The sequence below is a fragment of the Delphinapterus leucas genome, chromosome 15, assembly GCF_059928025.1.
Source record: "Delphinapterus leucas isolate spDelLeu-1000000601 "Yukka" chromosome 15, BTC_Dleu_Yukka2, whole genome shotgun sequence".
In the NCBI taxonomy this organism is placed as follows: Eukaryota; Metazoa; Chordata; class Mammalia; order Artiodactyla; family Monodontidae; genus Delphinapterus; species Delphinapterus leucas.
In genome coordinates, this window is record NC_143143.1 from 67,155,270 (window position 1) to 67,174,990 (window position 19,721).

Consider the following 19,721-nt stretch of genomic DNA (forward strand, 5'->3'; position numbering starts at 1 on the left):
AAATTCTAAGGCCGCACCCCCACCCCCACCCCCACCCCCCGACTTTGTACAGACTTCACAAAAGTCAGTAAAGCAGGTGCTAGCAAGCTGTAATTACCCTGGGAGAGGACTTGAGTCCTCCTTCACAGTGGGACCTTAGGAACCTGCTTCTTCAGCCCTCTGAGCTCAGTTTCTGCCCCTGTACAACAGACACATTGTATCTCATGGCTAATTGTGAAGATTAGAGGGAGCTGTGGCGCCAGGAGTGTCAGCTCACACCTTGGTGTTATCCTCCCTGATGGCCGGTAGAGGGTCTATTTTGAGAACATAGCTACCGACTGTCCTGGACTCTTTCCTTCTAGTTAACAACCAGGCTCCTCTCTCCTCCTAAGCAGCCCAGCTTAGAGGCTCACAAGCCATGATGTGCTCACCCTGGCCTTGCATTAGCTCATTTAGTTCGCACAGCAAATCCATTATTAGCTGCATTTGCAGATGTGAAAACTGAGGCTTGCAGAGCAGAGGCGCTGGCACATGGACTTTTCTCCTCCCCACGCTGGGCTGTCTCCTCCAGGAAGACGCCTCTGCCTCGAGGCAGACTGGGCTCTCTCCAGTCTGTTCTTCATCAGGTGTGTCTGCTGGTCCTGGGTCTTACTCATCCTCCTGTTCCCAAGGACCTGATGCTCTGCAGAAATGGAACATCTACCTGGGTCCGGGCATTAACTACATACTAGCTTCAGTGCTGCTTTTCCTGCATTAAATCACTGAGTCCTCACCAAAATTCTACAGGCTGAGCTACTATTATTATCCCCATCTTACAGATGAGGAAACTGACGTGTCAGAGGGCTGGAAAGTGCATCAATGGCCAAGGCAGGCTGCCTTCAGAGCTCATGCACTTCACCTCACAGAGGACTGTTCTGCCTTCACAACAGGCCTCAGGAACGGTGGAGAGGAGGGCTTGGGGATAGCCTGGCAAGGACGAGCTCAGCCCTCCATCCAGTCAGAGCCCTGCAGAAAAGCCCCAGAGAACAACTTCCCTGGTGCAATGCTACCAACTCATTCCTTAGGCGCCTACTGAGTGCCCACTGGTAGTAGAGTTGTGTCTGCCTTTGGGTATCGAACAGATCAGCCTCCCTTCCCGAAGTTTCATCCTTTTGTTCAGCCTTATTGTTTACTGTTCCCACCTCCCATTCACATGAGCCAAACACCATACGTGCTGTTCCCTCTTCCCAGAGGGGATCCTTCCCTTTGCGTCTGGGGGGCAAATACTGCAAAGCCAGTTTGGACAGCCTCTCTTCCATGAAGCCTCCCAGTTTCCTTTCAGTTCTACCTCTGGGCTGCCACTCATACCTCTAAGGTATCATCGTCATCATCATGACCCACTCCTACAGAGCACCGCCCAGGGGCTAGGCCCTGAGTCTAGCACTTTATTCTCACCATGCTCTCAGGGAGGTATTATTTTTATTCCCATTTTGTCAAAGCTCGGAGCAATGAAGAGACTTGCCCAAGGCAGCAGGGTCAGAAATCAAACCCAGGCTGTGTCCAGAGGCCATGCTCTTAACTGCTGCTCCCAACCTCCTCCCAATCCAAACTTTATTGCTGCCTTCTCATGACGATGGTTTTGTTTAGCTCTCCTCTGAGCCTGGCTCCTTAGGAGACAGAATTTATGTCTTTTTGTCTCTGGGCCCGGCACATAAAAAGCCTCGGAAAATGCTTGTTGAACGGAATTGAAGTTTCCAACCTGAAGATTTTGAATTCTGTTGCATAAACCTGGTGTAACTGATCATGTAACTCATCATTTGATGTTGGCAGCCTCAGGTTTGAATCCTATCTTTGTCCTTTATTTGGTGCCTTTGGGCCCGTCACTGGGCAGCTGTCATCTTAACACCGAGAGGAAGGCACAAGCCACAGCCCTGTCCAAGGTGCTGAAGGTGCAGTCTTGAATGCAACCCCTCCACGAGGGAAAAGGCTGCAAGCTGGACAGAGCCTCACTGGGGGCTGGGGCAGAGGGCACTGTGCAATGCCCTGAGAGCAATGAGTGTGAGTCCTAAATTCTGTCTGGGCAGTCAGGAGAGCCTCTGAGGCTCGACCTGCTTCTCTTGGGGTTCTGAGGGCTCAGGTGAGCTGGGGCACGGATGGGAGATGGTTTCTCTGCATTCACACAGGGGCTGTGGGGTGGCTGTCTGTACAGCACACAACCCATCCCCTGAAGGGATCCTCTCTAAGATCCCTTTTCTTATTTGGCTTAAGCAATACCTCCTCTCCCCCCAGCCTGGTTCCCCTTGAGAAACGCACAGCACAGGAGAGGGAGCCCAGATGATGTTAGACTCCTATCACCAAAATGTGAGTTTACTATAGAATTATAGACTCACAAACGTCTTATATTTTAATAACTTTTTTGTGAGTGAATAAGTTACACAAATATATGATTTAAAAATGTGAAGAGTAAAGGGAATTCCCTGGTGGTCCAGTGGTTGGGACTCAGCGCTTTCACTGCTGAGGGCCTGGGTTTGATACCTGGTTGGGGAGCTAAGATCCCACAAGCCATGTGGCATGGCCAAAAAAAAAGTGAAGAGTATAAAGGGTACAATGTGAAAAGATTTCTCATCACTAATCCTGCTACCCTTCCTAGAGGCTGCCACTTGAGTGTTCTTTAAGAAAATTCCACACATAAAGTACCCCTGTCCCTCATAAATAGTATCAGCGTTCTGCTTGCCGCCTTCTTTAATAATATATCTTGGAGATATACACAGAGAACCAGCTCTTTCTTTTTAAAGGCTACTTGGCACATTACACGTTAGTAAGACACTTATTTAGCCAAGACTCTCTGGATGGACTTCTAGGTTGTTTCCAAACTTTGATTAATGCAAACACTGCTTCGATGAACTCTTTGTTCCTCATCTTTGCATGTGGACAAGGAAATTCCTAAAAGTGGGACTGCCGAGTCAAAGAGTACGTGCATTTAAAATTCTGATAGCCATTGTTGGTTTATTCATTTTATTATATGGATGGACCATAGTTCATTTAACCAGTCCATCCCTCCCTCCCTCCCCAACCCATACTCCTGCTTTCTTTTTAATTCCATATTTACTTTTAGGAAATAGTTAACATTTCATGACTTTTGATGTACCATTTGTTCAGTATTGTTCACTAGAATTTCTCTTTTGGGGGGGAGCAAGGGGGTTTCAGTCTCTTCTGGATGGATGTTTAAGTCCTATGATTAGGTTACTTCCTATCTTTTGCTTCCAGTCTCTTGAGATATTCATGTAAAGCATTAGGCATAATGCCTGATACATACTGGGCATTTAGTATTTGTGAGTTTCTATAAATCAGGAACAACCTCACAGTGACTTGCCTGTGCATGTACTCCTTTGTGCACATGTGAGTACTAAATTCTTAGAGGCAGAATTGCTGGTCAAAAGGTGTGTACATTTAAATTTAGGAGATATGGCCAAACTGACCTCCAGGGAGCTTGTACCAACTTACATACCTGTTTCCCCCAGTACTTGCCAACACTTTATTATCCAATCACAGTTTAGGAGATGGTGCAATTTTGGAGACCAACAGTTTCAAATCCTAGCAGACAGGGAAACTGAGACCCTGGGGAGGAGGAGGGACTGCCCAAGGTCACCTGTGAACTGTGGCACAGTTAGATTCCCATTTCTGGCCTCTCCGTCCTCTTCTAGGGGATGGAGCAGTGTCCAGAGTGGAATGTGTGAGAGCACCAGGTGGGGTCCATGAGGTAAGAAAGGATGTGAAAATGGGGTGGAGGGGAGGTGGGGTGCACCAAGGTCTGGGTCCATTGCACACCTCTGCCTTGGGGAATGTAACATGTTTTATTTCTTGTTATTTTATTATTTTTTGGCTGTGCCGTGAGGCATGCGGGATCTTAGTTCCCTGACCCCGGATGGAACCCGTGCCCCCTGCGGTGGAAGCGTGGAGTCTTAACCACTGGACCGCCAGGGAAGTCCCATGTTTTATTTCTTGAAGAAACTTCTGACTCTTCTCCGTTACTTCTCCTTATCTCCACCCCCACCCTACCCCCCAGCATCTTTTCCCTTGGAAACAGCCTCAGAGATTCTGAAAGGAGTTTTCCTTACTTCAGAGCCTGCCTGTGTGGGAGGAAGCTGAGGACGTGAGGGTACTGACTGAGAGAGCAGGTTGAGACCCAGGAGCCGTTGTGCGAAAAGAATGGAAAATTATATAAGGAGGGAAAACGGAAGCAGGTGGTGGAGGCAGCCATTCATCAGTGCTTTTTAACCCTTTCCTGCTGCAAAAGCGGGCAGCCCCAGATGCTGGGAGATGGCTGCAGTGAGAGACGTTTTCATAGATGGCTTGTGCCTAAGGCTTTGAAGGGTGGTGGGCACCACTCCCTCCTCGCCCTTTGCAGGCGGGCTTTGTACTCTGGGTAGAAGTGTCAGAAAAGGTAGAACAGCTCCTAATCTAGGAGGTGATTCCTCTGGGAAATCAGGCTGCTTTTCAAGTGTAATTTGAAAAGTCGCTGCCTCCAAACTTCGTTGGGGGTGGGGGAGGCAGGGGGGCAGAGGGAAGAATGCCATTTATAAAGCAATCAGTGCTTCGACAGAGGCAGCCATCACTCAGAATTATTTTCTGAAATTTGGCCTCTCTTCCTTACTCTGGAGGAAAGGCAACATGGGCACTTTGCTTCCAGTCAAGCCCGACACAGAGGCTGGGGTAAGTCACACAAAGGGAGAGGAACCCTGCCCTGTTCATCAGAGCTGGAGCTGCGGAAAATCATTACTGGGCTTCTCAACTCTTCCGAATGAGCTGGAGGAAGCCTCATGAGAGGTTCCATTCATCTCACTTCTTACTTTTAAACTTTAAAGCACATATTTATGTGCCTCAAGTTGCCCATGAACTATGGCGTGTCAAACAGTTTGGGGTTGACGGAAGAGGTACATTTTCTCGTCCTGGGACTTTCAGAAACACAATTTCATCACCAGGCTCTCTCCCTTCCAATTTCTCCTGTATGCTGCCACGAGATGCATATTCTGCAAACGCTTTCAGTGCATTACTCACCCGTTCAAGAACCGTCCAAGACCTCCCCTCTTGATCTCTTAAGTCTGGGAACCCCAGGTTGACAGTCAAGGCCCTTCGTACATGTGGCCTCCGTGACCACAACGTTCTCACACCCACCATCCCTAGACTACTAAGCCACCCTTGTCACTCGCCACAAACATGGGGTGGTGAATGCCTGTCATTTTGGCCCCTCTGCACCCTGCAACACTTCTCCTGGTAACCGAATGCAGGGCTTCCTTTCGGGGGAAAGCACCGCACCCCAGTTCCCTCTCCATATGGTTTGGGTGAGCTGACCTGACACCTGCCTCCAGGCCTGCTCATGAGAATGTAGATCTGGGCTTGGCAAACTAAGGTCCCAGGGCCAAAAAAAAAAGGCCCCCAACCTCTTTTTTTTTTTTTCTTTTGCGGTACGCGGGCCTCTCACTGTTGTGGCCTCTCCCGTCGCGGGCAGTGACCATGGCTTACAGGCCCAGCCGCTCTGAGGCATGTGGGATCTTCCTGGACCGGGGCACGAACCCGTGTCCCCTGCATCAGCAGGCAGACTCTCAACCACTGCGCCACCAGGGAAGCCCTCCCCAGCCTCCTCTGAAAGACTCCTGAGCTAATAATTTTTATATCTGTAAAAGGCTGTAAAAAAAAATCAAAGAAGATGCCATAGAGAACCTATGTCCACAAAACCTAAAATATTTGCCATCTGGCCCTTTACAGAGAAAGTTTGCTGACACCAGCTTAAATGCACAATGCTTGGTTTGGTTTGGGGAGGGGCGACGGAGGGGCTGAGCTCAGGAGAGCAAGTCCCAGGACTTGAGCTGGAGCCGTCAGAGGGACGTGCACACTCTCCTAACTTTGTTCAGCAGAAAGAACATAAGTCTGGAACTACTGGTGGCCATCTTTGACACTTTACAGAAAGAGGCTGCTGGAGAAGAAAGGCAACACTGGGGGAAGCAGAATCAAAAGACAGACTGGCTGTGGGACCCGGAGCCAGCTGGGCTGGTTGGTCGTGCGAGCCCAGACATTTCTTTCAACTCAAGCCAGTTTGAGTTGGGTCTCCTGTCAGCTGCAAGGGGAGGGTTATGATGAGTATAGATACTGGCAGGCGCGGCCGATGCATTTGGGCGTGTTATTACCTTGTCTGGAATGCCCTTTATCCTCTCTGCCTGCCAAAGAGTCTGCTTGTCTTGCCAGGATCTTTTGTTTTTTAGTTTATTTATTTTATTTTATTTTTGGCTGCGTTGAGTCTTCATTGCTGCGCACAGGCTTTTCTCTGGTTGCAGTGAGCGCGGGCTACTCTCGTTGCCGTGCACGGGCTTCTCATTGCGGTGGGTTCTCTTGTTGTGGAGCACAGACTCTAGGCGCGCGGGTTTCAGTAGTTGTGGCATGTGCGCTCAGTAGTTGTGGCTCACAGGTTCTACAGCGCAGGCTCAGTAGCTGTGTGGCACATGGGCTTAGTTGCTCCGGGGCATGTGGGATCTTCCCGGACCAGGGCTCAAACCCGTGTCCCCTGCATTGGCAGGCGCCACCAGGGAAGCCCTCTTGCCAGAATTTTATCCACCCCCCGGCGCTCCCTCCACCCCCCCCCACCCCCGCTGTGGTCCTCTGTAGTTCCGGGGTAGCTCGTTCTGAGACATAACCATCTATTTCCTCAGCTATAATTGTCTTGGAAGAGTAGGTATTGCATCCCTAACAAAGCCACGAGCAATGGGGTGGGGACAGGGGGAAGGAAAGCATGTTGTCGAGCCCTGGGCACTAGCTAAACACCATAAACACTACAGCACTTATTCCCCCTGAAGCAGCCGTCAAAAGAGGGGGAGGCAGCAACTCCATTTTAGAGATGGGAAAATGAAGTGAAGTGACTCACCGAGGTCACGCAGTTACTGAGAGGCAGAGTCAGAAATCAACCCCAGCTCTGATGAACTCTACATCCATGTTCTCTCCACAGTATGGTGCCCCCTGAGGGCCACATCCAGCTCTTCTCAGGATCCCTTGGATCCAGCTCTACACCTCCCTGAATCCTCCAGGAGCCTCCACTGCCTGCAGATCAGACCTCAAACATCTCAACCTGAAATGCAAAGCCTTTCAGTATATGCCGATTAATCCCTTCCCCACCCATCTCCAGCCACACTGATACTCAGAGTACTCAGGGTGCACCCGGAATGAGAGAAGAAACCCTCACTGCACCAGCAAGTTTTAACAGGGGAAACGATCACTTTGCAAAGCCTTCGTTAACAAAGTCTAGATTGAGTCAGCTGGACAGCTTCAAAATTAAAGTTGCCTGAATATAATAATAACCGGAGAGGCACTCTAATTAGTTTTTGGTTTTTGTTTTTTAATCAAGTGCAACAATCTGCCTGCAGTAATCTGAGAGCGACTCGGGATGTCTTAACTCTTTGAGGAAGAGGTGGGTTTTTGGAACATCACAGCAAGTCCTCCCATGCAGATGATCTCCTGGAGGGCTTCCCCAGAGCGAGAGTTTTGTTACAGCACAGGGTGGGTGTGCATGTTCCCCCCCTACTTCTCAGCACACCATCACGGCCTGCCACACCTAGGCACCTGGGGAAGGATGGCAGGCTGCTTTAATCTCCCTGGGAACTAGGTCATGTTCGACAAGTCACGCCACCTCTCTGACCTGTTTTTTCATTTGTCAGGACCTAGAGATTGAATTAGTCTATCACTTTGTGTCCCCAGTGGAATTTGGAACAATGCTCTGTGAATCCTTCTACAATCCCCTCAATTAGAGGGCATTTCCTCCCTTTCCCAAAGGAAATCATCCCAGAATTTTAAAACTGGAAGAGAGTTAAGTGATTCTCTCTCAGGACTTCTTAACTTGGAGTTCCTCTGGGGTCAGAGGTGAAGTCTCTGAAATTGTGCCCAGAATTTTGGGAGGTCAGCTAAGCAGACCCAGCGGGAGGTGGAGATGGTGCGTGACTGTAGGCTTGGAGGATGCAGCGCCCTCCTGGGCGTGACAGGGGAGGAGAAATGTTTCGAGGGACTGGGTCCTCAGATCTCATCTGAATCCTGGAAGAGCGCAGAATCCTCAAAGCTTAAGAACTCTCTCTGTGGCCCATTCCCTCCACTTTACAGGTGGGAGAACTGAAGGCCAAAGGTGGGTGGTGATGACTCACTGACAGAGCCAGACCAAAGCCAGCTGGACATCTCATTGCCCTTGCAGGGAAGGTCCTAAAAGGAAAGGAGTGGGGCCTCTCTGGAACTGGCTGGGGACCCTTGCTCCAATAAGTCCCCATGCCAACCATCTTGTTTTGTTTTGCTTTTTTTAGAGCTTGGGGATTATCTATGTCACTGGAGGAATTATGTACATAGTGCCTCACCATGCATCTGGGAAGGAAGCATTCATCATTCTCGAATGTGCATCTTTCAGCATGGGTGAGCGAGTGTGTTCATGTAGCTGAGTACCTGAATTTACATAATCTGTGGGTTTTAAATCTCCCAGCTAGAAAAATCAAGTGTTTATCCTGCCTTTTCTACACAAACTCCCTCAAGGTTACCACGTGGTTGATGAAGGGACCAAGGCTCTAGCTACAAGCAAGCCGGCATGGCGGGGCTGGAACAGCGCTGCTCTGTAATCCCTAATGAACGAGAGGGTCCAGGTGAGGCTCACCAATGGCTGCCAACTTCACAGGAAGAGATCAGACATCATGTACCTCCTGATGGAAGTAAATAATACCACCCATGGCGGAGTGCAGCCAAAAAGCAAAAACAAAAAAATCAAACCCGATCAAGCCTCTTGTTCTGCTTCCTCATTTATAGGAAACACAGGTGACAGGAGCAGCCCGTGAAATGACCCCCCACGGGGATGCAATCAGTAAAGCCAGACTGTGGGAAATGCTGCAGAATAAATGACCTTGTTTCCTCAACAAAAAACTTCCCAGGAAAAGAAAAGAGAGGTGGAGGGAGAATCTATAAATTAAAAGAGATTTATTAAGGGACATACCGATAATGGCAATGTACACACCTTATTTGCATCCTGATTCAAACACACAGGACCGTTGTTAAATGTTTTATGTGTGATAATGCTATGCTGGTTGTACATTTGTTTTAAAAAAAAGAAGTCTGGATATGACATCTGGAGTCTGCTTAAAAATAATCCAGGGGCCGGGTGTGGTGTGGAGGTAACTGGGAAGACGCAGGATGAAGCAGGGCTGGCCACGTGCTGGTGACTGGGTGCAGCTGGGTTATGGGCACATGGGGCTTCAGAGTACCGTTATCCCTGATGGAAAGTTAAAAAATACTTAAAAGGTATCCAAAAAAACTGGCATGACTATTTGCCTTTGGAGAGGGAAACTAGATGTCTGGGGAACGAGGATGGGGAGACTGAGTTTTCATTATTTTGTACTGCTTGGATTTTATACCATGACTTTGTATTATCCATTCATGAACATAAACTCAGGTTTTTTCTTTTTTTTTTTTTTTTTGGCCTTCCCTTGCGGCATGCGGCATCTTAGTTCCCTGACCGGGGATCAGACCCAGGCTCTCAGCAGTGACAGTGCACAGTCTTAACCACTGGACCACCAGGGAATTCCCCATAAACTCATTTTTAAAAAATCACCCAATTTAAATAACAAACTTCAAAGTGAGTTCTTGATCGTACTTTTCATCTAAGAAGTGCCTTTATTTCATTTTCTTCCAAAGAACAGGTTAGGTTCTTATCTCCTTCCTTGAAGAGGGGGAGGTGTGTGAGTCCATGCTGCAGGCCGGTGATCTGAAAACTCTCCAATGTGTGATACTTCCACGTGGTCCTCAGGCGGCCGAGGTCATACATGATGGGTAGTACAGGCCTCCGCCCCATGTATCCTCAAGCTCTTGGGTGTGGGTGGGTGCGTGGGGCGGCTTGAGAGGCAGCTAGGGCCGCAGAGATGGTAAGCTAAGGAGTTAAGCCCTTAGAGCTGCCAGACAATGTCATTTGAAAATACCAGGTATGAAAGAGAAGTAACAGTCAGCTGCTTTCCTTCAATCCAATTTCTAAGCAGTGTGATCGATCAATTTATAAATCGATTGGCTGTCTAATCCACCTTGGCAGTCTTCTCTGAGGCCGACGCCACCGCCCTCGGCCAGGGTGGGGTGGGCCCCACATCCTCGGCAAGCTCCGCTGGGGACCTCCTCGGGCGCCTGCCTGACTCGGGGGCGGGGCGGGGTCACTGCAGCTCCTGGAGCAGGCGGAGAACGTTGGCTGTGTACGGGTTCGGCTGCCCAGTGGCCCCCCGTAGCTGCACCGGGTGCAGGCTGGGGTGGGGAGGTGTGAACTCCTGTGGGCAGTAAAGCTCGTTCAGGAGGAGCCAGGTGGAGTCGGGGTCTGCCTTCATCAGGTGGAGGAAAAGGCTGTGGAGAGGTGGAGAAGGGAGTGAGGGCACGAGGGAGGGCTGCTGGTCCTCCACCCCAGGGGCTGCTTAGCGGGCTCTTGGAGAAAACAATGATAATCGCAGCACTCTGCACAGCAGAACAAAGCCCACTTTCGTGCCTAATACAGGGCCATTAGGACGGTCCCAAAGCCTAACAGAAAGAGAGGTAAAGAGCTTCATATCCGTTGACATAGAGAAAAGGAAAGTAGTCTGAGCAGAACAATATTGACATCAAACAAGCTCTTGGCAAAGAAACCGGTTAAATGCTGGGCTATGAAACAGTTCTCAGAAGGAATGAAATGGATAGGGCCCACCCCTTATTACAGAGTCCACTTCGCTCACAGGACCAGCCCCAGTGTAGGGACTCCCTCTCCTGCCTGGGGAGCCTGGGCAAACCCTCAACTCCTGAGTCTCAGGTCCTTATCTCTGACCCTCCAGCACGCTGCTGAACTCAGTAGTTGGCCCATTTCTGGCCCCTGAGAGCCATGGATTCTCGGTGGTCTGGATCCCATAGAGGGATCAGATGCAGTTATTCTCCCATGGCAGGATCGGCTGAGCCTGGCTCTGGGACCTTTAGCAGAGGCAGAGCACTGGTGCCCTATACACGACATGAACACAGCTGAAGGGCCGGGGCCACGCAGCACCAGACACCCACCACGGGTGAGGTTCCTTATCTTGGTCTGAACCGTGGGGTCACAACCCTTTGCCTCGTATCTGCTCACATCCCATTTCTGAACGATGCCCAGGCCACTGTGCCGGGTAATCCAAGTGTAGACTTCCTATGCCTGGCTGACTCAGCGATTCGGAGTCTGGCTTTTCAATCTCAGGAAGGATGAGGCCCTCCCCTAGCTGGGCGGCTCTCTCTCAGCCACCCTGCCCATCTCAGCTCACGTATCACCCGTGCAGAGAGGGTGGCCTTCCTGACCATGTCGCCTAGGTGGTTGCCCCTTATTTTTCTCTCTCAGGACACCCTCCCCAGCATTTATCAATTGCCTGTTTATTGACCATCTCCCATCTCCCTTCCTCACAGCACAAGCCCCTGAGGGCAGGGACCATGTCTGTTTGGTACACTGCTGTATCTCAGGCACTTAGCACAGCACATGGTTAGCATTCAACCAATACTTGATCGAACAGGTTTCATGTTTAATAAGGGACTTATTATGCTGCACACTAATGATTTCAGATGGCATCCCTCTTTGAAATAAGTTATATTCTGTAAAATGATCTAAAGGAGAGGTCAACTGCTCATTACCAAGGAAGAACCAAGGATGTTACTAACAGGAGTCACGTTACCGCAGGTGTCACTAGCTGTATGGCTTGCCTCCGTCTCAGTTTCCTCATTTCTAAAACTGGGGATGTACTTCACCCAGGGTTCTGCTGGGGTTTAAACGAGAAAACACAGATCCAGCCCTACACAGGGCCTCCCACATGCGATCCCTGTCTACCAACTAACAGCGGATAGAATCTATTTGATGGATCACATTTTATTTTTGATGATCATTCCTAGGAGCCTCTCCTGTACTGCTGGGCATCAGACAGGAATGTAAATGCTTGCTAAACAGAGCTAAATTCTGGTTTTTAATTTCGTTAATCTGAAAAGCCTATGCCGTCGGGGGATTTGGGTTTTACTTCGGTGAAACCACTTTTTTTTTTTTTTTTTTTTTCCCCCGGTATGCGGGCCTCTCACTGTTGTGGCCTCTCCCGTTGCGGAGCACAGGCTCCGGACACGCAGGCTCAGCGGCCATGGCTCACGGGCCCAGCCGCTCCGCGGCATGTGGGATCTTCCCAGACCGGGACACGAACCTGTGTCCCCTGCATCGGCAGGCGGACTCTCAACCACTGTGCCACCAGGGAAGCCCCGGTGAAGCCACTTTTGCTTTCTTCCTTGGGTTTAACAGACATATGCTAAGGAGGCAAGGGAGACAGGTGGAGGGGGCACTTTGACACACTTTCTGGGCTGTTTTGTGCCCGAACAATTTAAGTTTTCTTTACTTAGGATAATCTTGAGTTTATAACCTCAGCGGTGGTTGCTGGAGAAGTGATTAGAATATTCTAATTCATCGTTTCCACTTCACCACAGAAAGGAGATGGGGCCTGCGTGGGAGACAATTTTTGTTTAAAAACAAAAATATCTTTGATAATTAGAGTGGCAAGGGAAATTATGAAAAAAATGCACCAAAAATGGGAAGCAGATTTCTATTTACACGTGACACAGTTGACAGTTTTCCCTGGTGCCAAAGACTGTTAGAATGCAAATGGTTTCATTTGATTTTTTTTTTTTTTCCCCTTCAAGAACTGGAACAAGCTAGAGCATGGGCGCACTCTCAGCTTCAAGGAGTATTTTGATCTGGGCGACACCCAGCAAAGTGGTGCCGTGGCCCAGTTCAGTCACAGCTCTGCTCTGACTTACACGGCATGGAAACGTCGCAGTGTTCATTTTTGGTCTCCTTTTTAACTTACTAAATGCGGGTGTTGTACTCGTTGGCAGGAAAGGAAAAGGAAGGAAGCCACTCTCTTTGCCCTTCGAGATCCCTAAATAAAATGCCCACAGGGAGGCAAAGGAAAAATCGTGTGCAACGTTCATCTTCTTTTAGTAAGCTAGAGCCATACTCTTGGAAGAATTATTTTGGGTCTCACTTCTGAGCTCTTAAAGAGGTAGAATCCCCAGAATGGCAGGTGGCAACGCAAGTTTCTTCTCCACCTCTGCGGCCAGGAGCAAATTATTTTGCCTTTGTGAACCTGTTTCCTCCTTCTCCAAAGGAAAATAATCACACCTACCCGACCCTCCTCACAGGTTTGTTCTGAGGCTCTAAGGAGATGAGGTGCAGGAAAACACTCTGAAGTGTATAATGAAAACACTTCCTTCCAGAGAGTGTGTGTGTGTCTAAGGAATAATTATCACTACCAACCCTGGCAGCACTGCCATACCATGGAAAATTCTCAGATGCTCTGAAAAGGGCAGAACATTTGCCTTTTGTTTCAGTCATAATTTCCTTCATACTGACTTGATAGGGGTCCCAATTCTCAGCCACTGGGGTTGTAATTTTGTCCATTACTTTCAGGAAGAAACGAATGTAATATTCTTTGCCCTCTGCATGCCTGAGGTCGGGAGCAAATGCCGTGCCATGCAACCAGGTGGCTGGCAGGCATAGCTGTGCTCTTGCTTGGCAAAAGGCATGCAACCCGCTGAACTCTAAACACTGACAAATTCTGAACCTGGACCCCTGTTCACTTTGAGGCCCTGGGAGCTGAGCCTGAGACCCAGGAGGTCTTGTCTGAGTACTCTTGTCTGAGTACTCAGTGGCCCAGTTTTTCCCCAAACTCCAGTATTGCTTTGTCCTGGGACCAGTTCCTGCCCTTTCTGAGCTGGGGAGAGGGGCTCCCAGACAATGAAGGGAAGAAGGCTGAAGACCTCGAGAGCATCCTTTTGCATAATCAAAAGACAAAAGACAAAGAGGAGACCTCTGCTTTGAAGTGACAGGAGTAACTGCCTGGAAAATGTTCCTAACACATCTTGAGACATGGCCGAGATGGCTGTTGAACATGCCAAGTGGCCGACTCCATCTTTTTTCAAACCCAAAGAGAAACACTTTTAAAAAATATATGTACGCCATTTAACTCCTGAACAAAGATTTCTTTCTCTTTCCCCCAGGCCCGGATCAGTGGCTCCAGGGAGCCCAGTTACCAAGAGATTATCTGGCCCGCAGAGTTTCGGGAGGCACTGGGCTGTGCCTCCTGCCTCCCAGTGTCCTGAGGCCACTGATTAGCTCTCAGTAACCGGTAGGGCCCTGTAGCTTAAATGATAACTTGACTTCAAAAAATTTAGAACTCGCTGTTAGGCAGTTTCTAAGCAACCTCTGTTTCCATGGCAAAGAAGCCTGGTGTTTATACTGATTTTTCACTTAAAATGCGGTTTTATTGAATTTCACTTCATGCAGGCAGCCATTTCCCTGCACTTCAGCCCTATCTACAATTGACGGGTATCAGTAAGTACCTAATAAACTCCAGACACCAAACCAATAGAAGGGACTCATTCCTTTATGATCAATATCAGGTGCTCCGGGTGACAAAGCTGGGGGTGATGTCGCCTGGGGAGTTGGGAAATGTGCTGCTAGAATCTGGCTGGCCGGGTCTGGTTCCCTCTCTGCGTGGTTCACCAAATGTTTACTAGCACCTGGTCCAGCTCAGGCACTGCGTCAGGTGCGTGGGACACAAAGACGGATGGACAAAGGCTCTGGCCTCAGGGCTCCCTGTCTGGTGGGGAGGACAGACTGACCACAGAAGCCCATGATACAATGTGAAGAGGGCCAGGCTCAAGTCACAGGTGGGCCGGAGCCGGGGAAGGATTCCTGAGGTGGGGACATGGCAAGTCACTTCTCTGTACATCAATCAGATCAGTTCTAACCCCCTTCCAGCTCCAACACTCCCAGCAGTTCTCAAGCATAGGGGCTAGATCATGGGCCCTTTCACCCCAAATGCAGCAAAAAGACACCCCTCTGTTGAAGATGCAAATATTACAGAGTACGTCCTCACCATCTTGGGTTAGACAACACCTGCTCAAGGGGAGCTCTAGAAAACCGCTAGCCAATCGAGGCCCAGCAAAGCTAAATAAACTTAACTGAAATTCAGAGCTCCCAGCTCTCCTGGGTGACAGGCTATTCTTTCTCTGTCAATTACTTGCTTGAGGGATCTGCTGCTCCTTGTCTTTTTCTGGGTTTATAAAATGCTCTCATGAGCTGTCTGCGTAAATGCCGGTGGTAAAGGACTTGCGGCTTTGTGATGTTTATTTATTTATTTCGGGGCATCTAAAGAAGTTATTCAGGGTGTCTCCTTAGGGACACGATACAGGCTATCTCTACGTGGGCACGACTAAACGCAATCGGAGGGTAAACTCACTTGGTGGAAAGCAGGCACACCTGCAAAGTTATTTTGGCTTCCCTGTTATTCTCTTTCTGGCAGAACAGCCTTCGCACTCTTTTTTTCTGTGGCCATCTCTTCTCCCGTGACTCCGTACATGATGATGCTACAGATGAGGTTGTGTGTTTCCTTTTAAATAAACGGATGCTCAGGGTGTCGACGTGTCCGAGCCAGCAAGCAATGGGGCAATGCTTCCATACTCAATAATTTACTCTAATGGGTCTCGGTTCATCGGTTAACCAGTATTTCAAGCCTGTCCTTTCTTGCTATTCAATTTAGCTATCTTCCCCTGCACGCGGGTCGTTTTTTGTTTCTAAATGTTGGAGATGGAGGATTATGACTTGAAGCAACAATTTACTCTCCAAATAAATACTACCAATTACCTCTGCAGCTATACATACTCATTCGACTTAACTCTATTTACCTGTTCACAGTCATTCATCTATCGATCGCCAACCCACACACTCACACAGAGGCCGATATTAAAAATACTTAAATGCAACGGGGACAGGATTTAAAACCATAAACACCAGTGGAAGCTTACAATGATAATCGAGTCCCTAAAGTACCACAAGACAAAGTACCATAGATGCTGTGGAATGACTCCATTGCTTCGTGCATATTTAAAAAGATATGGCACTGAGAGGCCCAATCTGTTACTGACAATTCAAAAATAAGCTAGAACCAAGAAGGGTTTAAATCCCACTGGGGCAGAATCTAAAAGCAGCCCTTTCCATCTGGCCAGCTCTCCCCGCTCCAGGCCCCACCTTCGGCCTAGATCCCATGATGACAACGCTGCTGGGCGCAGGTTTCAAAGTGGCCCCGGCCATCTGCACTCTCAGGCCGCATGCAGCGTTTCCTGGTCCTCCCTGGAAGATTCACACCCTTGCAGATAAAGACATCTTCGTGGCAACCTACCTGCTTTGCGGCCCCCTGCCCGCCACCCCCGAACTGTTTTCCTGTAACCCACGCTCTGGCACTAAGCCAGCAGCCTCCACTGATGGAGCCATCAGAAACAGCTCTAGGAAATGTACTTCTGTATTTACTGCAAGGACATTAGGGATAATCAGTCACAATGGTACCTAGCGTTCTTCTAACATGGCCCATGGGGAAATTTTCTCAGGGTTCAGCACCAAGGGAATTCCGGAGCTGTGCTTCCTTCTAAAAGCTTTCTTTTCTTATTTCAGTAATGACTGGAATTTGTGCAGCAGATGCGTTTCCCTCTTTGCCTTGTCTGTTAGGAGGCCCAGAGCCATGCTGCAGGCTCATCTCTAGCGGAGGTGAAGAGTTCAAAGCCTGCATTTTATATATTAACCTCAACCCTGGCTTCACCTTGTTCTCCCTCTTATTATTTTTCCCTTAAAAAATGTCTTCACTTCTTATTTACCTTGCTGCATACACTTAAGTTTATAAGATGCTTTAGGTCTTTTTTGGAATAAGGAGGAAGTTTAAATACTGATAACAAGTATTACTGATTGACTTTTTAACTCTGGGCTGACATTTTGTGCTAACGACTAATATACATGACTTTACTGAATCTTTGTGATAATTTTATTAGGTGGAAAAAATAGATATGCTTATTCTAGTCTTGTAGATGAGGAAATTGAGACTTCGAGAAGGAAATTAATTTGCCCAAGGGTATACCACTACTGAACAGCGATGTGAGGCCAACTCTACCTTGATCTTCAGCTTAGAACTCTCAACACAGTACGTGGCTAATAAGAGACTCTAAAGCATCTTTTAAATAAATACACATATAATAAGACAATTGAGGCCATGTCCTTGGCTACTTTACTTGGTACTGAGATCATCAACATTCACTCCTGCCTCCCCTGCAAAGGGATGAAATGACCACCCTGTGGTCGGCCAAGGCTTCTGATATTTGAAATCTACTTTGTGCACGTGGTCCACCTACCAGGCTTGATCTCCCGCCAAGAGCATCGTGGTTCCTGACCCAGTATGGCATATACAAGTGCATGTACGCCCCACACTCGGCTTTCCAACTGGGTGGTGAAATGGATGACCCTGGCAGATTATCAATCACGTGACAACACCAAGGAAGCAGGGGAAGGGCTGGCTGCATTTGATTTTAGTAGTACAGAGGTCCCTGCCTTCAGATCTGAAACTCAGCAACCCACTTTGTTTGTAATCTGCATGGCAGACGTCTCTTATCTTTGACACCAGGAAATCATGCCTATATATGCACAGTGAACAGCTTCAGATCTGAGTGTATTTTTAGAACAATGAGCCTTGAAGAGAAAAGCAGCAATGCCTGTCAAAAGATGGATAATGGGAAAGCTAACTACTTGGGTCTGGATTTGTCAACTATTAATCGAATGTCAAAAGGGAAAACATTAGGAGTGCCCTCATTTCCATAGGAAACGGCTTTGCAGCCCAAGCTCAAACAAACTGCCCACACCATTTAAGGGGATGAGCTACTAATTTCAAGCTCAGCTGAACTACTGGATCACCTCTGTGGCTCCTGATCCATTCAAATATAATAGGCCCATGTGTGAGAGGAGTTGGGGCTCTGACGGGGATGAAATGAAAGAGCCTCTGCCAGTCTGAGTTCCTCCAGGGTTTGAAGGCAGCGGCTGCATTTTTGATGGGCTGGGATCCTACTGCTAGAAAGAAAGCGGGGAAGTCAGTCAGTAAATGAACCTTCAAACTCTTGGTCCTGGCTTCTCATGCAAAAGGCGGTAGGGGGAGGTAGAACAAAACATGAAAAAGATCCTTCTGAGATGAAAACCCCAGCTTAGATTTCAGTCAAGATGAAGCAGGCTTCCAACAAGAAATTCCATGCCCACGTGTGTATGTGTACATGTAACATATACACAACATATTATATATTTGGCAAATTTATATATCTCCCATAAGGGTGTGTATACACACATAAATAAAACTCCAGAACGTAAGCACCACGAGGGCAGAGGCCTCCTCTCTCCTGCTTCCTTCTATTTTCAGTGCCTACAACAGTGCCGGGCACACAGCAGCTCCTCAGCCAATCAGCAGAATGAATGAACGCCGAGCGTGCTCTCTTACATATTAATGCTGTTCATCCGCATGAAGGTTCTGGAGGAAGGTGTTATCACCAAACCCAGTTTACAGAGGAAGGAAATGAGGTGCAAGGAAATGAAGTCATTTGCTCAAGGTCACAGAGCCAGTAAGATGTGAACCTACGTTTGTCCACCTCCAAGACTGGTGCCCTTTGCCCGTACATACAATGGCTAAGCGAGGAAGATGGGAGGGCCCTCTCCCTTCCCCACCACACACATCAGGAACCACAGCACCCAGCACCTGTACAACCAGGAGGTGCAACAGGCTGGTCACTACTTGCTGGCACCCTGCGTCCCCACCTGGGTTCTGGGGTTGACAGGTGGAGGTAGGACTGGGGGGTGGAAACCACGTGGCCTAAGAGCATTGTTGGGCATGGACTTCAACTTTTAAAAAATAGATATTTCCTAGTTTTGTTCCGTTTAGCCCCGGGGTGGAAGACTGACTGATTTATGCACAAGAGAGGGAGCCTCAGAGGCTGCTCAGAGAGAGGCCCAAGGAGTGTGGTTTTAATGGAGTTGAGTTGAACCAGGCTGAGAGCATGTACTGGTTGGAAGGAAAAAAACAGAAATTTGGGGAATGTGCTCTCATCTCAAATTCCTTTCATATGCAGGAAGGAAGAGCTCCGTGGCCAGGAAGGCACAGAACTGTGGAGGCCCACTGCATGCTGGGAGGTATCTCAGAGGCTTCTAGGGCCACTGGAGAATTTATATCAGTTAAGTCTGCCAAGGTTGAGATGCGGGCGTGGCTGATATAACCTGTTATTTTGTAATCCAGTGCTTATTCTCAGGGACTTGGCCTTATTTACAGCTCATGATATGCTGACCCCTCTTCCCATACCCCAAATATGGTTTTCTCATTTGTTATCCACTGAAGTCATTTAACTAGGTGGACTCTGGGGGAGTCGGTATTTTTTCTTGCATGGCCAGTTCACAGTGACACCTGGTGGTAACAAATGGCAAGGTTACACCCTGCTCTTACCCCCGCCCCCCAACCGCCCCCCACCCAACCAAGTTGCAAGATTTATGTCCCTCCTTACAAGGCACATTTGCTAGATAAAAGCATTAAACTGGAATGGCTTCTCCGTTCTTAGCATTTACAGCCTCGATTGTATCAACCACCCCCTGATCAATTTCCATTTCTAGAGTTTACAGCCTGGATGTAAAAGCCTGCCACAAAGGCTCTATTTAATACGACAAATTAATAAAGCAAACACAGGCTTGGTCATTCTTTGGAGCCAGGAGAAGCAAACAGGAGGAAGGAAAAATCCAACTGTAATGCACACAAAGAGGAACTTTCACGGAGCTGCCGAGTTCGCCTCCATTCCAACGTGAGGGAGGCTGCTCTGCAGAGGTCCCCACCGCCGCCTGCCAGACCTAC

The 19,721-nt window shown here is 48.5% G+C and overlaps 1 protein-coding gene across 8 annotated transcripts in view; it reads right to left on the bottom strand.

Annotated features, from left to right (window-relative positions):
- TTI1 (TELO2 interacting protein 1) overlaps positions 1-19,721 on the bottom strand; it is a 64,544-nt gene that overhangs the window by 11,699 nt on the left and 33,124 nt on the right. Inside the window, exon 10 of one of the 8 annotated variants that reach the window (XM_022592436.3) lies at positions 43-10,350. The exons of the other annotated variants lie outside the window; for them this stretch is intronic. Coding sequence (XP_022448144.2) covers positions 10,167-10,350 — 184 coding nt within the window. The 3' untranslated portion in view covers positions 43-10,166. Of the gene's footprint in view, positions 1-42; positions 10,351-19,721 lie in introns of those variants that run through there. 8 annotated transcript variants of the gene reach the window in all.